This window comes from Danio rerio, chromosome 7 (assembly GCF_049306965.1).
Source record: "Danio rerio strain Tuebingen ecotype United States chromosome 7, GRCz12tu, whole genome shotgun sequence".
NCBI classification, from domain to species: domain Eukaryota; kingdom Metazoa; phylum Chordata; class Actinopteri; order Cypriniformes; family Danionidae; genus Danio; species Danio rerio.
Genome location: NC_133182.1, coordinates 12,473,370 through 12,492,449, shown reverse-complemented (window position 1 = coordinate 12,492,449; position 19,080 = coordinate 12,473,370). Strand labels below are relative to the sequence as shown.

At 36.3% G+C, this 19,080-nt stretch overlaps 1 protein-coding gene across 3 annotated transcripts in view; it reads left to right on the top strand.

The window, feature by feature from the left end:
• adamtsl3 (ADAMTS-like 3) overlaps nt 1-19,080 on the top strand; it is a 391,526-nt gene that overhangs the window by 264,227 nt on the left and 108,219 nt on the right. For all 3 annotated transcript variants that reach the window (XM_003198899.7, XM_068222541.2, XM_068222542.2), the window contains exons 11-14: nt 1,757-1,895; nt 2,018-2,068; nt 5,787-5,991; nt 6,956-7,103. In XM_003198899.7, coding sequence (XP_003198947.5) covers nt 1,757-1,895; nt 2,018-2,068; nt 5,787-5,991; nt 6,956-7,103 — 543 coding nt within the window. The remainder of the gene's footprint in view (nt 1-1,756; nt 1,896-2,017; nt 2,069-5,786; nt 5,992-6,955; nt 7,104-19,080) is intronic.

Here is a 19,080-nt window from a genome sequence, read left to right as displayed (position 1 = left end):
TTCTATTCTATTCTATTCTATTCTATTCTATTCTATTCTATTCTATTCTATTCTATTCTGTCCTGTCCTGTCCTGTCCTGTTCTGTCCTGTTCTATTCTGCTCTGCTCTGCTCTGCTCTTTTTTATTCTGTTCTGTTCTGTTCTATTCTATTCTATTCTATTCTGTTCTGTTCTGTTCTGTTCTGTTCTGTTCTGTTCTGTTCTGTTCTGTGCTGTGCTGTGCTGTGCTGTGTTGTCCTGTCCTGTCCTGTCCTGTCCTGTTCTGTCCTGTCCTGTCCTGTCCTGTCCTGTTCTGTTCTATTCTATTTTGCTCTGCTCTGCTCTGTTCTGTTCTGTTCTGTTTTATTCTATTCTATTCTGTTCTATTCTATTCTATTCTATTCTATTCTATTATATTCTATTATATTCCACTCTGCTCTTTTCTATTTTATTCTATTTTATTCTGTTCTATTCTATTCTGCTCTGCTCTTTTCTGTTATATTCTATGATATTCTTCTCTGCTCTAATCTATTCGGCTCTGTTCTGTTTTGTTCTATTCTATTCTATTCTATTCTATTCTATTCTATTCTGCTCTTTTCTGTTCTATTTTATACTGCTCTGCTCTTTTCTGTCCTGTTCTATTCTATTCTGATCTGATCTGATCTGATCTGCTCTTTTCTATTCTATTCTATTCTGCTTTTTTCTGTTCTATTCTATTCTGTTTTGTTCTATTCTATTCTATTATGTTCTGTTCTATTGATAACAGATGGAAAACACTTTTTCAGATTATTTTTAGGATTAGTAATAAATTGATCAATTAAAAATTGATGACTTAGAAATTACAGAGATGACCACATTATAGAAATGAGCAGCAAATTTATCATTTATATGTAAAAAAGGGAAACAAGCAAGTTTTTAAGGACGGAAAATACACTTTGGGCCCTGGCGCATCATCTATCAGGCTTGTACATAATCTCCCAATGAGTTATGGGTGAATAATAAATACTACTACTACTACTAATAATAACATTTTACAAATGCAAATTTTCATGAATAAAATGAAAAAAGCCACCCCCCCAGCTCTTAGTTGGTCAATAGCACGGCCTATTTCAGTTCCTCAAAATAGCGACGTGCCAACAACGTGCCTACACCTTTAATTTAGACCGGCACACTCATGAGTCTACAAAGTGGTGCAAATGGATTTGCTATTTAAATAATGTGGCATAAATCGTGAAAATTAGAGTTGCGCTGATCTGAAAATAACAATAAATTGTGCCATGCATGATTTGCGCCTTATTGCACCAGGTATATGATAGGGTCCAATGTTTTATACAACTATAAAATGCCTCTGTACACACTACACTACACACAGTTGAAGTCAGTATTATTATCGCTCTTGTGAAATATTTCTCAAATGATGTTTAACAGAGCAACAAATTTATCACAGCATTTCCTATAATATTTTTTCTTCTAGAGAAAGTCTTATTTGTTTTATTTCATCTACAATAAAGCAGTTTTAAAACCATTTTAAAGTCAATATTATTAGCCCTCTAAAGCAATTTTGTTTTTGTTATTTCTGACTTCAACTCTACATGTCTGTCCAAACAGCTTCCAATGGTTCATTTTGCATGGTAGGTGCCTTTAAAAATGCTGCAAGGGATGAAAGTTTCATGAATTGTAACTTGAAAGTGGTCTGATGTTGTATATCTCGGCTAAGATTGATCTATGAAAAGCATTTGATCTTGATGTCTGACAGTGTTTAATCTCTCTCCTGCAGGTTATCAGCTGAATTCAGCCGACTGCGTGGATATCCGCTATAACAGATCGGTTGCGGAGCACTTGTGCCACAGTTTCCCAGAAAACACCAAACCCACACCCAAACTCAAAGAGTGCAACATGGAACCCTGTCCTGAAAGGCTGGTTCTGCCATATTAATGCACACACATCTGAGTAGAGCATACAGTAGCTGTGATGATGATGATGATGATGATGATGATGATGATGATGATGATGATAACACTTTTTGTTTCTCTTCCAGTGATGGATTTAAGGAAGTGATGCCGTATGACCATTTCCAGCCTCTTCCTCGGTATGAAATCATTTACTTACTACTCTCATACTGATAGAGTTCAACCCTGATAGAGATACAGTTCAGCACTATAAAAAAATTACATAAAAACACATTTTTATGTTGCCTTAACTGATTTTACTAGGTTAATCAAGTTTCAACTGCATTTTTACGGACAAAGTGTAACTAAATATGTTTTACTCAGTTTGACTGATGAAATGAGATGATGGCGGCATGGTGGCTCAGTGGTTAGCACTGTCGTTTCACAGCAAGAAGGTTGCTGGATCAAGTCCCGAGTGGGCCAGTTGGCATTTCTGTGTGGAGTTTAAATGTTCTCCCCGTGTTGGTGTGGGTTTCCTCCAAGTTCTCTGGTTCCCCCCACAGTCCAAAGAGATGCACTGTAGGTAAATTGAATAAACTAAATTGGCTGAGGTGTATTAGTGTGTGTGAATGTGAGTTTGTATGGGTATTTCCCACTACTGGGTTGTGGCTGGATGGGCATCCGCTGTGTAAAACATATGCTGGAATAGTTGGCGGTTCATTCCGCTCCGGCGACGCCTGAATCTGAGACTAAACCGAAGGAAATTGAATGAATGAATGAACGAATGAATGAATGAATGAAAATTTGAGTTGACTAGAAAAGTTAATTTGATTGAAAAAAATAAAATAAAATAAGGCAGAATCATTTTTTACAAGTCAGAGAGATGGTGAAAAGAGTAAAAAAATATATATTACATGAGTTTTTGGTGTGAACATACTTGAATCATATGGAAAATGTGTTTATTAAATGTGTTTATTAAATCAAGTGACCACATTGGAAAACTATGTTGTTGTTGGAGGTGGTATTAGAGAGGCCAGCAGGGGGCGTTCAACCTGTGGTCTGTGTGAGTCCTAATGCCCCAGTAAAAAGTGAAGGGGACACTATACTGTCAGTGGGCGCCGTCTTTTGGATGAGATGTTAATTCGAGGTCCTGACTCTCCGTGGTCATTAAAAATCCCATGGCACTTCTCATATAGGGGTGTAACGCCGGTGACCAGGGGTCCCTCAATCGGCTCTTACCCATAATGGCCTCTTAATCAGCCCTATCCACTGAATTGGCTCTATCAATATTGACTCCACCAAAAGCTGGTGTGTGTGGTGAGCGCACTGGTGCTGTTGTCCTTTGGCTGCCATCACAATTTTAGCTTTAAAGTTTTTGCGTTCCATATAACACACAGTATGTGTGTAATATTTGTTTTTTATATAAATATCTTAAAATGTAAACAACTTATAAAAAAAAATCCAATAATGTAAATAAGTTGTCACTTAATAAGAATATGTCAATAACTCAATTTTGACAAAAATGTCAGATAGAACCTTATAATTCTCAGGTGACGAAATATCTAGTATCTTGAAAAATATCTAGTCAAATATTTTGTACTGTCATCATGGCAAAGATCATCAGTTATTAGAAATGAGATATTAAAACTATAGAAATGTGTTGATAATATCTTTCTGTTAAAGCAGTTTAAAAATAATGTTTAAATTTTATATTTTCAATGGTTAAGTAAGTGTGCAGGGCTAATTAGTTAAACAGCAGTTTCTTTCAACCCAGGCTCATTCTGGAAACGTAGTCCCGCGGACGTTTTTGGAGACTGCGGAATACGTCCAGATAGGTACATACGGCTGCAGTTTTTGTTTTTGCGAATCCGCGAGAGGCAGCTGTTGTATGCTTTTTCGCATCTCAAACGCCTCTCGCGAGTGCAGTTCGCGCCCGCGCTGTTCTCGCGTGAACCCACCAGAGGCCGCTGTCCGACTGACCGGATGATTGACTGCGCGACTGGCCAATCGGCTGACCCGCCCTCCTCCTTCCATAAACCCAACCAATTTTACAGATTGACCCGCCCACTCGCTCACTTCCCTAAACCCGAGCAACAGTTTACAAAAGCCGTCCAAAAAACGAAAAGCCCTGATTTTATTTTTCTGCCGCGTTTTCGGGTTTCACCACGTTCTCACCCTGTTATGACACACGTTCACTTAAATTTTGGGATTTTGTTTTTGTCTTACCTGATTGCTGGAACCGCTCTTCCCCGGACTCGAAACCGATCGTCGTGGTCAACTCCTCTCTGCATCTCAAGCCTGCCGACGTACAAGGTGAGCTGAGTGGACAAACGGGTTGCAGCGGGAAAGCCCTCCAAAAGGAGGTAAGCGGTCGGCCGGCCGGCAAGCGCAAAAGGGAACAGCGTCACACCGCCCCGTAGCGTTCGCTTGAAAAAAATAAATGCAGCCGTACATACCTCCCGGGACGTATTTCGCTGTCTCCAGAAACATCCGCAGAACTACGTTTTCAGAATGAGCTTGGGTTGGTTTCTTTAGTCATCCCACAGTTACCATTAATAAGGTCTAAAAATATGGATAATTTTGCCACTGACCACGTGTTTTTCAGGTCGGAGCTGTCATTCATGTTGCCATGTCAGTTCGATGCTTGCATCGCATTATGAAACTATTCTTGTTGACATCTTGGAGTAAAAACATACGCTGAACTTGAGGCCGGGTGACCTGGTCTGATAAACTCACTGCACAGACAGCGTGACCATCCTTCTCGGAACCGCAGATAGCGAGCGGGACCACAGTATAAAATCGCACGTCTTCCTAGACTTCAGCCACTATTCCAACAGGCACGCACTCTAATAAAGCAGGTCGCACACCAGAAGCGCCGCTCGGCAGCGCGCCACGCAGCGCCATGTATTATAGAATTCTAAACATAGGTTTCTATCAGGAAACACACACCGGCGCCGCAAGTCAGCGGCTGTCGGCAGCGCCCGGCGACGGCTTAAGCAGGTCGCACACACTAGAAGTGCCGCTCGGCGGCGCGCTGCGCCACGCAGCACCATGCATTTTAGAATTCTAAACATAGGTTTTTATCAGGGTACACACACCAGCGCCGCAAGTCGGCGGCTGTCGGCAGCTGTTGGCGGTGCCCGCCCACGACTCAGGACGCAGTTCATTTTTCAGCTGCGCCACAGAGCGCCATCTGATTAGTTTCATGTTAAATATCATTCGAATGTGCACGTCTGGTGTGTGATACTTTAAACTGTCATGTGCGCGCCGTGTCGCGGCGCCGAGCGGCGCTTCTGGTGTGCGACCTGCTTAACCGAAAGCAAGAGACACGTTTCTATAGCGGCCTCTCGCAACACAACTTCTCCAATGCAGCGCCTTGCGATATTTACAAACAAGATATATGGATCATATTTATTATCACTTGGCAGTAACAGGGAAACGCCGCCAAATGTAGCGAAGTAAGATTAATGATTTTTCTCTAATCATTTACTTGAGTAAAAATAAAAGTACATATATTTAAATGTGCTCAAAAAGTACTCGTTATCCAACAAATCTTACTCAAGTAAATGTAACGAAGTAAATGTAAATCGTTACTACCAATCTCTGCTATTCCGGCATATGGAAACACACACACAAACACACACACACTCATACCGCAATTATTTGGACTGAGGAGGAAACTGGAGCACCAGGAGGAAACCAACGCCAACACAGGGAGAGATATGCCTATATATATATATATATATATATATATGAATAGTTGGCTGTTCATTCCACTGTGGCAACCCCTGATAAATAAGGCACTGAGCCGAACGAAAATGACTGAACTTTGGCTGCTTTTCCAGGTTGTTGAGAGCCTGTATGTAAGCTAGCATTGATCCAGTAATGTGATCGTGTTGTTGTGTCCTCTTGGTTCAGATGGGAGCAGAACCCGTGGACGTCGTGCTCGGTGTCATGCGGAGGGGGATCTCAGGAGAGGAGTATCGTGTGTGTGGAGGAGGACGTTCATGGTCAGATTGTGCAGGTGGAGGACTGGAAGTGCACACACTCACCTCGACCAATCAGCAAACAGAACTGCAACACCTTTGACTGTCCGCAGTGGATGGCCATGGAGTGGTCTCAGGTTCGTGCAGGGTTTCCGCACTATATACACAATATTATCGAATTTAAAAGAACTATTCTAGACATATACAAGGGTTGGACAATGAAACTGAAATGCCTGATTTTAGACCACGATAATTTATTAGTATGGTTTAGGGCCCACTTTTGCGGCCAACACAACATCAATTCATCTTGGGAGTGAAAGACACAAGTCCCGCACAGTGACCAGAGAAATTCTGAGCCATTACAGGATGCTGGTGGAGGAAAAGGTTTGCTGACTCGCTCCTTCCAAAACAACCCAAAGTGACTCAATAGTATTTAGGTCGGGTTACTGTGCAGGCCACAGGAGATGTTCAACTTCCCTTTCGTGCTCATCAACCCATTCTGTCACCAGTCTTGCTGTGTGTATTGGTGCATTATCATCCTGATACACGACACCGCCTTCGGGATACAATGTTTGACCCATTGGGAGCACAGCGTTCTTCAGAATGGTTCGATAGTCCTTGGCAGTGACTCAGAGCCAATCTAAAACAAGTATTGGGCCTCAGGAATACTATAATATTGCTGCCCAATATAACCCTCACTTACCCCCCCATGCTTTACTCTGGGCATGCAACAGTCTGCCTGGTACACTTCTTTGGAGCTTTTCCACATCGTAACTCTCCCGGATGTAGGAAAGACAGTGAGGGTGGTCTCATTAGAGAACAATACATGTCTCACCTTGTCCACCGCTCAAGTTTTCGCTGCTGGCCCTTTTGAAACTTAAGTTTAGCACCCGGATATCTCTTTCAGACAGCTTCCTCTTGCATCCACAGTTGGATTTGGCTTGTCCATCATGGTGATATACTGACATTACTCTGGATATCGTGGCAGTTGATACATCACAAAGATAAGCGGTCTTAGTCACAGATCCGCCAGTGAGATGAGCACTAACAATGATTTGTCCTCTTTCGAACTCTGAATATTTGTGTATGTGTGTTTTCCAGTGCACGGTCACCTGTGGTCCAGGTTTGCGCTACAGAGTTGTTCTGTGTGTGGATTATAATGGTCAACACGCCGGTGGCTGCAATCCTCACCTCAAACCTCATATCAAAGAGGACTGCCTCGTCCCCATCGCATGCCACAAACCACGAGGTAAAAGACCACATCTGTACACCTTCAAGAGCAATGGACATAGATGAACACATGGGCCTCTATTTTAACGGTCTAGGCACACAGTCTGAAGCGCAGGGCGCAAAAGCATTAAGGCATGTCCGAATCCACTTTTGCTATTTTAAGGACAGGAAAATCCGCTTTGCGCCGTGGCGCATGGTCTAACAGGGTTGAGCAAATTCTTTTAATGAGTTATGTGTGTAATTTGAGAATAAACCAATCAGATCACTGATCATCTTATCTCCAATTCCCTTTAAGAGTCAGTTGCTTCGCTCCATGGCACATTTGCTATTTACATGACGGTTTTAGAGGGGTTTTGCCCATTTCCAGGCTGGTTTCCAACCATTTCCAGCCTGGTTTTAGCTAGTCAGGCTGGGAGATGACCAGCTAAAACCAGCTTGACCAGCCTAGCCAGGCTGGGAGCCCAGCCAAAACCAACCATGTCCGGCTTAAACCAGGCTTGTCAAGCTGGTTTTAGCTGGATTTAGCTGGTCATTTTCCAGCCTCACCAGCTAAGACCAGGCTGGAAATTGCTGGAAACCAGCCTGGAAATGGCCAAAACCCCTCTAAAACCAGCCTGGTCAACCAGCTAAAACCAGCCAACCAGCCTAGGATTTTCAGCAGGGAGTGAAAAAACTGAATACTTCAAAACAGTTAAACAGCATCTGAAGCAAGAGGATAATGAACCTAATCCATTCGCCCTTTACTTTCACTTTCTCTCTTTGGTGAATAAGGAAACGCTCTCCTCTGAAGACATCCATTAGCCTACATTATTAATTTTGTTTGTTAAGCGCAAAGATTTGTTTCAAAACTGTTTCTAAATTCAGTTCTAATTTCCAGCAAATGAATAAATGAACAATAATAACAAAGTGTAGGCTAATTTAAGCTTGTTTTTTATAAACAGATATAAATATGCATAAAATAAATAATTATAATAACATTACACAAAAGCAAGTTGTGGTGAATAAACTGAAAAAGCCCCCGAGGTGAAGAAGGCATGTAGGTAGTGGTTTTTATATTTATAGAAAGTAATAATTTTCTAAACATTTTAATCTTTTAATTAATTTTTATTTGTTAAGATATTTGCGTAATGTTGTATATCCTGTGTGTATTAAGCAATGTGTAAGTGACGCGCACAACTAACACGCTCTGCACTGGATTTTAGACCTGCTCTCAGCTGGTTTATTGAACAGTTTGGTTCCTCAAAATAGCAGTGTGCCTTAACACAACTCCTTTTAGACCAGAACGCCTATGGGTGCACATAAGAGCTCAAATGCATTTGTTATTTAAACAGCGTGGTGCAAAACGTCAAAATGACGCTTGCGTCGACTTTAAACTAGCAAATAACACTTGCGTCGTGCCTTGCACAGGATTGCACCGGGTGTTTAATAGGGCCCACAAAATTAAAAAGTGCATCATTTTCATCTTCCTAAAAATTACTTGAAAATGTACTCTTCTGTATTCTTACTCTTCTGAGTGATTGGTCATGTAGCGATCTCCCATAGTGTCTTCCAGACACACGTTCCGAAGACACGGGTTCCGTTCATGACCGAGACGTTTTGGGTTAAGTCGTTTGAATATGTAAAGCTGCTGTGATCAACCCATTGTAATTTTTTTTCACTGAATATTAGATTACTGAAAGAGTAATGATTACTGAAAGAATAAAAGTAAAGTAATTATAAATCTGATTAATTTTTATATAAATTAATTTCATAAAATCGGATTACTATTTTCCAGTTGTAGTCGCAGTAATTTGTTAATCTATTACTTTTTAAAAGTAACTTACCCAACACTTAAATTGACTTGAACTTATTTTCTAAAAAATGATTTGAAAAAAATTAAAAATCCCCTAAAATTGTATAATTTGAATACTTTTTTGTTAACAAAATTTATGACATAAAGAAAAAAGTTTGATATAATCAAAGCAACTAGTAACTTACAATGAAATTTTCAATTTAGAAATTTTCTATTAGCCGAAGAAAAAAAAATCTGGGCTAAATAATCAGGAAATTTTATTTTGGGCTAAATTATTATTAAAAAATACACAAGACTCAAGTGTAGAGTAAAATAGTGCACTGTTAATTGGATTGCTCAGTAGCATTTTTTTTGTGTTTCATCAGATTTATTAGACCGTTCTTACTGTTCTTTTTTTAATGAAATATTTATTAAATGCTGCCTTCTTTCTTATGTTTGTGTGTGTGTGTGTGTGTGTGTGTGTGTGTGAGAGAGAGAGAGAGAGAGAGAGAGAGAGAGATCAAGCAGTGTAATGTTGTGATTTATGATAGCTGGTGAGTTTCTTCCAAGGCTTTGAACTTTTTATCAGAGGAGTTAATAAATAACTGTGAAATAAAAGTGGAGCCAAGGCCGCTGATAAACTGAGCAGCCACTGTTGAGCTTCATCATTATAATAAATGAGCATTGAATCACTGATGCGATTCATGCGCTTTTAAAAGGCTTTTATTAAAGAAAAGCATTTCAATGTACAGTCACTGTTGCAAGAAATGTTCCATACAATTATGCGGCTGTTTTTTTTTGTTTTGTTTTTGTTTATATTTCATTTATTTTTGTCATTATTTAAATGTAACTTTCATTATTCGAAACATCACATTTCTTAAAGTCATTTTATTCTATTCATTTTGTTTTCTTTTTTACATTTTTGTGACAATTTTAATGGAATTTAATTTAATTTAATTTAATTTAATTTAATTTAATCAGAATATTTAGTTATTTGGTGAATTAACTAATTTCTTAAAAAAATAATAATATTATTTTTAATTTAATTTTAATTTATTTTTTGTTTGTAATTGCTAATGGATTAATAAAACATCCTATTTTGTTATTCAGTTTAATTTGATCTGAATGTATTTATTTATTGATTATGTCTTTTATCATAAATATTTTTATTTTTTTTTTGCAATTTAGTTTTCCTTTTAGAGTATTCTATGAAACAATATTTTGTTTTAATTTTTAACTTGGGTCAAACGTTTCTGGTGAACTGTATGCCATTACAAAATCAGCGCATTTAAGGTTTGTTTTCTTTAAAATCAGTGATCTTCAATGCCTAAATGATATACGCTGTAAAGTGAGTCTCAGAATGTACGAGAAGCACTGCATTAAATTACATTTTTTTCATGCCATGTCTTTAACATATTTAAATTTATTTTATTCCAGTATTTTCAATGTCGTTTCTGGAAACTTAATTTGTCTTTATTTTGTTTATTTATTTATTTTATTTTATTTGAAATTGAAATAAATGTCAAAACTCTTCATGTCATTTTATTTATTTTTTTATTATTTATTTTGTGTGTGTGAATGTTACTAGATTTTATTATTTACATCTTATTTTATTATTTAATCTTATTTAATTTAAACAGAATGTATTTATTTAATATTTAGTTTTTATATTAAATGTATTTTCTATTTATTTTGTTTATTTGTTTTTATTTTGTCATTTATTTTTTTGTGTGTAAATGTCAATATGTATTTATTTAGATTTATTTAAACTAAATTAAATGTCAAATATCTTCATGCCATTTTATTTTTTTTATTTTTGTGTGTAAATGTTAATAGATTTTATAATTTACATCTTATTTTGTTATTTATTCTAATTTAATTTAAACAGAATGCAATTATTTATTATTTTGTTTTTATTTAAACTTATTTTGTCTTTATTTTGTATATTTTTATTTTATATTTATTCAAATTAAATGAAAACTTTTTTTCATATCATTTAGTTTTATATATTTTTGTTTGTAAATGTCAATATATATTTATTTTATTTTATTTATTTTTATTTTTTGTTTGTGTAAATGTTAATTATGTTGATTTTAATTTAAACAGAATGCATTTATTTAATAGTTTGTTTTATTTTAAACTTATATTGTCTTTAGTTTATTTTTGAAACATCAATGTTTTTTCATGTCATTTTTATTTTAATCAATATATCTATATATCTTTATTTCAGTTTATTTAATTTAATTTAATTCAATTTTATTTTATTTTATTTGAGAAACCGTGTCATTGAAGCACAACCACAAACTCTTTACAAAGCTTTGACCTTTTTTTTATCTCAAGAGTTTAATTAATGGGAAATAAAACTGGCGCCAAAGCTACTGATAAAGTGAGCAGCTGCTGTCAGGCTCCACTTAAGGAAAAAAGAGAGGGTTTTAAAACACTGATTTCATTAAAATGCTTTCAGAAGATATACTACTTTACAACAAATCATTTACATTTAAACTCTCCGTTCCAAAACCTATTATCTAGACTTATGCTGCTTTTAAAGCAACTACATTTTGCAGCATCACATAAAATATATAAAAATGTGCACTAAAAGATGGTGATTTATATAAAAGCATCTATTATTAATGTAATTCATATTTGAATGACCCACATTTATTCTCTTTCTGCACTCAAAAAAGTTTTTTGCTGCTTATATAAATTACATGGTTCAAATGAGCTGAAACAACACAATCATTAACATTAAAAAAGTTCACTTCATTATTTAGTGTTGGGACTACGTGGAGGTTTCCAACTGAGTCGATGTTTCAGCCCTAATTTAAATGTATGGAAATGTGGGTTATAGTTGCACCAATTATTTGTTGATTATTTTATTGATCAGCTTTCTTTCTGAAAGCAGATTTGTGAGGATAGAGAAGCTGCAGATGTAGGAAAGCTCAAAAGTGTTTGGAACGCAGCCAAAGTGTTGTCCATTAGTCTGCAGCTGTCAGACAGGAGAGTGAGGTGAGACAGACAGACAGACAGAAACACAAAAAGACAGACAGATGTACAGACAGGTAGACAGACAGACTGATAGACAGGCAGAGAGACATATGTCCCAACAGATAGATAGATAGAAAGACAAACAGACCGACAAAAAGACAGACAGATGTACAAATAGACAGACAAAAAGACAAACAGATGGATAAACAGACAGATAGAAAGGCAGACAAAAGGACAGCCAAATGTCCCAACAGACAGACAGACAGACAGACAGACAGACAGACAGACAGACAGACAGACAGACAGAGATAAACAAAAAGACAAACATACAAACAGACAGATAGAAAGACAGACAGATAGACAGACAGACAGACAGACAGACAGAGATAAACAAAAAGACAAACATACAAACAGACAGATAGAAAGACAGACAGGCAGACAGACAGATAGAAAGACAGACAGATAGACAGACAGACACCAACAGAGAGAAAGTCAGACAAACAGATAGACAAGTAGACAAAAAGACAGACTGAACAACAGACAAGCAGACAGACAAATACACAAAATACAAAAAATAAAGACAGACTAACAGAGAGACATACAGACAGACAGACAGACAGACAGACAGACATGCAGAAATACAGATAGACAGACATACTGAACGACAGACTGACTAATAGACAGAAAGACAGACACAGACAAAAGAAAGACAGCTATACAAACATACAGATAGAAAGACAAACAGACAGGCTAATAGACAAACAAAAAGACAAAGATATACAACCGACAGACAGGCATATATAAATACATAAATACAGGTAGACTGAAAAACCGACAGACAGACATATATACAAACAGACAGACAAACATACAGGCAAAAATACAGACAGACTGACAAAAAGATAGACAGACATGCAGAAAGACAGACAGCCCGATAGATAGCCATCCAGACAGACAGACCGACAGACTGAACAACTGACAAACAGACCGACAGACTGAACAACAGACAGACAGACAGACAAACAGACAGACAGATAAACAGACTGTCAGACAGACATACAGACAGATAAACAGACAGACAGACATACTGAACGACAGACAGACAGTCCGACTGATAGAGAGAAAGTCAGAAGCAAGAAGACAGACAGCTGTAAAAACATACAGATTGAAAGACAGACAGACAAATATACAAACAGACAGACAAAAAATATAGACAGACATCCAGACAGGTAAACAGACATGTAAAAATAGACAGACAGACAGACAAAGCGACTGAGCAACCGACAGACAGACATACAGACAGATATATCGACAGAACAAAGGACAGATGAACAAACAGACAGACAGACAGACAGACAAATATATCGATTAAACAAAGGACAGATGGACAACTAGACAGACAGACAGACAGACAGACAAAATGACTAAACAACCGACAGACAGACAGACAGACAGACGAATATATTGACTGAACAAAGGACGGATAGACAAACAGACAGACAGACAGACAAAACGACTGAACAATCGATAGACAGACAGACATACAGACAAATATATCGACTGAACAAAGGACAGATTGACAAACAGACAGACAGACAGACAAACCATCTAAACAACCGGCAGACAGACAGACAGACAGACAGACAGACAGACAAATATATTGACTGAACAAAGGACAGATGGACAGACAGACAGACAGACAGACATAAAAAAAATACAGACAGACATACTGAACAACAGACAGACAGACTGAATGATAGACAAAGACAGGCCCAGACAAAAAAAAAAAACAGACAGCTATACAAACATATAAATAGAAAGACAGACAGACAATTAGACATACAGACAAACAGGCTAATAGACAGACAAAAAGACAAAGATATACAACAGACAGACAGGCATAATTACAGATAAACTGAAAGGCAAACATACAGACAGTCAGACAGACAGACAAAAAGATAAACAGACAGACAGACACACAGACAGATAAACAGACTTACAAAAATACAGGCAGACAGATAGACATACCGAACGACGCACACAGACTAACTGATAGACAAAAAGACAGACACAGACAAAAAGATAGACAGCTGTGTACGCATACAGATAGAAAGACAGACAGACAAATAGACATACAGACAGAGACTGATAGACAGAAAAAAAGACCAAGATATATAAATATACAGACAGACAGACAGACGTACAGACAGACGGACGGACGTACAGACAGATAGACAGACAGACAGACAGACAGACAGACAGACTCTTGAAGAAATTTGTTATTGAGAATCTGAAATCTGAAAATCTCCCTAACGTCAGACCGATACTTTGAGCTCAGCCACAGCTTCTCTTGCTGTGAGGTTCATTAATATCTGAGATTCTCCCTCTCTGAACATTGTTTTCCCAGTGGATCTGTTTGTTTGTTTGCTTGTTTTTGAACAGTTTTTCCGTTTAGATTATTAACACGACAAATTAAATCTCTTTTGAAATCACATTATGATCTCAGTTACTTCTAATAACCACAAGTTAAATTAAAATGAATAATTAGCACAATTTAGAATATTTAGAATAATTAAATACAGGCAGTTTATTACTGCATATTGGAGTTTTCAACAAGATGTTCTGTTCAGTCAGTGATTGGTAAATATTTTTACACATTTGGCATTGTATATTTGTTTTTAGTCATTTTTATTATAAACGTTTAGAAATTATACTTGTATATTCATAGGTATAAATCCATGTAATAGAACTGTTGCAAATACAGTTGATGTCAAAACTCATTATTCCAAAGTGATAATAATTGCATTACTTATAACTTTGTATTTTAATTTAATTGGTACTTTTTTGTTGTTGTTTTTTTTTGTTATTACTTGTCATTTCTTTTTTTCATTTTTAATTAATTAGTTAATTAATTAACAAATTTTTTATTTATCTATTTTTTTATTTTTTTTATTTTTTTTACTTATTTATGTATTTATTTATATTTATTTCCATTTGTTTATTTTTTTATTTTTTTATTTGTCTGATTTTTATTGCATATCTTATTTTGTTTTACATTTTTATTTTGTTGTGTTTATTTATTTATTTAACTTTATTTATTTATTCATTTATTTTTATTAAGTTAGTTAGTTTTGTTTATTTTATTCATTTATTTGTTTGTTTTTTATTTTATGTCTTATTTTGTTTTTTAATTTTTGTTATATTTATTTATTTTATTGTGTAATTTTGCAATAATTCATTCATTCATTCATTCAGCCAACTTATGCAGCATATGTTTTAGGCAGAGGATGCCCTTCCAGCTGCAACCCATCTCTGGGAAACATCCATATACACTCATTCACACGCATACACTACAGACAATTTAGCTTACTCAATTCACCTAAAGTGCATGTCTTTGGACTTGTGGGGGAAACTGGAGCACCCAGAGGAAACCCATGCAAACACGGGAAGAACATGCAAACTCCACAAAGATACGGCAACTGACCCAGCTGGGGCTTGAACCAGCGACCTTCTTGCTGTGAGGCGATCGTGCTGCCCCTGTGTGTCTTATTTTGTTTTATATTTTTATTTTTTGTTATGTTTATTTATTTAATTAATTATTTTTCTTTTTGTTTATTTTATTTATGTATTTAGTTTTGTTTGTTTTTATTGTATGTATTTGTTTTATATTTTAAATTTTTATGTTTATTTATTGTATGTCTTTTGATGAATATTTTGTATTTTTGATTTTAATTTAATGCTGTGTTTGTTTGTTTACTTTATTTTGTTATTTTATTTATTCAATTATTTGCTTGTATTTTATTGTGTGTCTTATTTTGTTTTATATTTTTTATTTTTTGTTAAGTAAATTTATTTATCCATTTATTTATTTATTGTATGTCTTTGTTTTATATTTTGTATTTTGTATTTTATTGTTTATTTATTTATATAAACTCTTGTTCTAATCATTTGTTGGTGAAACACAATATTTTAATTTATTTTTAATGATGTATAATTAGTTTTTATTTCGTTTTTAATATTTTATTTTATTTAGTTTCGTTTTGGTCAATTTTTAAGAGAAACATTACACATTCAAGCAAGATAACTCTTTTCAATAACATATTCGTGTGACTGCATCTTTTCCCGCTTAAAAATGTTACGTCTTTCTGGCAAGACATCCTTTTTTATGTGTAATTACTTCAAGTGATTTGTTTGAGAACATGAATAAAAGGTTCCTTTTTTTCATGCCAAGTCATGCCAAACATAGTCCCGTCTGCTCATGAATCAAACTCCTTATCCAAGAAAGAAGACATGCGAGTTCAGGCACAATTTTGCCACATAACAGGAGGTGTTTGTCATTTAGAAATCCAACACTTTCCTCCTCACACGTGTTTTACATTTGCAGGCTTTGCATTAATCCTACATATTTTCTTTGAAAGAAAGGTTCACCCCAAAAAGAAACTACAATTAATAGAATCACCATTATGCCGTTCCAAACCCAAAGAGCATCCTGAAGATTATTAAGAGTAAGATTATTTTATTTTATTTTTATTAGCTAGGTTGCTACCGAAGGTGGTGTTAGTGAGGCCAGCAGGGGCACCTAACTTGCTATCTGTGTGGGTACTAATGCCCCAGTATAGGGAGGGAAACTCTATACTGCTCAGTGAGCACCGTCTTTGGGATGAGACGTTAAACTGAGATCCTGACTCTCTGTGGTCGTTAAAAATTCCAGTATGTCCTTTGAAAAGAGTAGGGGTTTGACCCCGGTATCCTGGCCAAATTTGCTCATTGGCGTCTGTCCATCAGGGCTTCCGGACCATCTCTATATCATAATTGGCTTCGTCTCCTCTCCACCAATCAGCTCTTATGGGGTCTGGTACAATATGGCTGCCGTCGTGTCATCCAGGTGGATGCTGCACACTGGTGGTAGATGAGGAGATTCCCCTTTAATGTGTAAAGCGCTTTGAGTGTCTAGAAAAGTGCTATATAAATGTAAGGAATTATTATTATTATTATTATTATTATTATTATTATTATTATTATTATTATATTTTCAGACAGATTTAGTCAGAATGTCTATGAAAAAAATACATAGCTAATAATGAGGTTTAGCGAATTATCATATTTGACCAGTAGGTGGCTCTATTATCTTATTGATGTGTTGATATGTCGAAGCTGAGCAAAAATCGATAAAAAATCAACAACTTTTTTTTCCTTTTGCCAGCATGGTGAAGTTGATTTACTACAGTACTTTGGTAAAAATTAGACCAACAGAATAGGAGTCAGAAAAACTAGATTTAAAAATTTAGTTTTCAACATAATTCAAATAATTATCATGAGCAGTCTTGGCAAAAGGCAATTTTTTAAATCATTTTCCTGAAATGTAGTGCTGCTGTAAATGTAGATTGCGACCAATACTTCATTGCGGTCTGTAATATATTGACCTTATTCTTCACGTACAAGCTGGCACAACAATTGGAATCTTTTGGGCTCAAGACTTCCGGTTTCATCCAGTTTCATTGATTTCCAGACTTTAAAAACAGCTTGCCTGCTGCTTGATGCTGCAAAAAAGATATTTCCTTATTGCATTGTTCTGCTTTTTATGTATAGTCATGAACACTTGTTTGTAGAGCAAGTAGTTTGACCGTTTTCTGCCATTTGTTATTCCTAGTCATTTCTTCTATAGGCAATTAAGTAGGAAGTTCAAAAAACAATTGCAAAAACAAGTGCACTTCTGCATTGCAGAATAAGGTCAATAGCATATACCCCTTAAATTCCTGAAATGATAAAACAAGTCGATTGTTTTTGTATGCTGCTCCAAATATAAAGAGATTGAAATGATTTTTAGAAGTTCTAAGCTAAAATATCCTGAAATTCAATTTTGCATTTCTCCTGACCACTAGATGGCGCTGTGTAGAAACTGTGCACACAACCTCAAGTCATGATTTTTAACACACGCACCAATTTTGGTCTGCATACAGTTAAGCATGGCAGAGATATTGCCTCAAGTCTTTAATTCATTTAAGTGGACTTTATTCGAGAATTTTGTGAAAACTGGAGCAATGACCTAGGAGGAGTTTTTTTTCCCTCCTCGAACGTTTAATTGATGCAATACATTTTCATGATGATAAATAATGTTTTCTATGTGTAGTTGCATTATTTCAAGTACTGCTTGTGATATTTGGTGGCACTACAGGAAATTAGTTAAAAGAGAAAAAAAATGCCATTTAGATTTATGGTCCGCCATTGGCATACAGGCAGAAGAACAAGACTTTCAGTGCTTGACCCCTAAATATGTTAAAATTAGAAACAAAAACAAAAAAATACACTCATCTGCCACTTTATTAGGTACACCTGTCCAACTAACGCAAATTTATAATAAGCCAATCACATGGTTACAACTCAATGCATTTCGGCATGTAGACATGAGCAAGACAATCTGCTGCAGTTCAAATTGAGCATCAGAATGGGGAGGAAAGGTGATTTAAGTGACTTTTAATGTGGCATGGTTGTCTGTGCCAGACGGACTGTTCTGAGTATTTCAGAAACTGCTGATCTACTTGGGCTTTCATGCACAACCATCTATAGGGTTTACAGAGAATAGTTCGAAAAAGAGAAAATATCCAGTGAGCTGCAGTTCTGTGGGCGCAAATGCCTTGTTAGTGTCAAAGGTCAGAGGAGAATATCCAGACTGGTTCAAGCTAAAAGAAAGGCAACAGTAACTCAAATTTCCACTCGTTACAACCAAGGTTATGCAGGAGAGCATCTCTGAACGCACAACACGTCCAACCTTGAAGCAGATGGACTACAGTAGCAGAAGACCACACCGGGTGCCACTCCTGTCAGCTAAGAAAAGGAAATTGAAGCTACAATTCACACAAAATTGGAAAATGGAAGGTTGGAAAAATGTTGCCTGGTCTGATAAGTCTCAGTTTTTTGCTGCAACATTTGGATAGTGGGGTTAGAATTTGGCGTCAGCAACATAAAAGCATGGCTTCATCCTGCCTTGTATCAACGGTTCAGGCTGCTGGTGTTGGTGTAATGGTGTGGGGGATATTTTCTTGGCTCTCTTTGGGTCTATGGATGCCTAATGGAGCATTGTGTCAAGGACACAGCCTACCTGAGTATTGTTGCTGACCATGTCTATCCCTTTATGACCACAGTGTACCCATCTACTGATGGCTACTTCCAGCAGGATAACACACCATGCTATAAAGCGTGAATCATCTCAGACTGGTTTCTTGAACATGACAATGAGTTC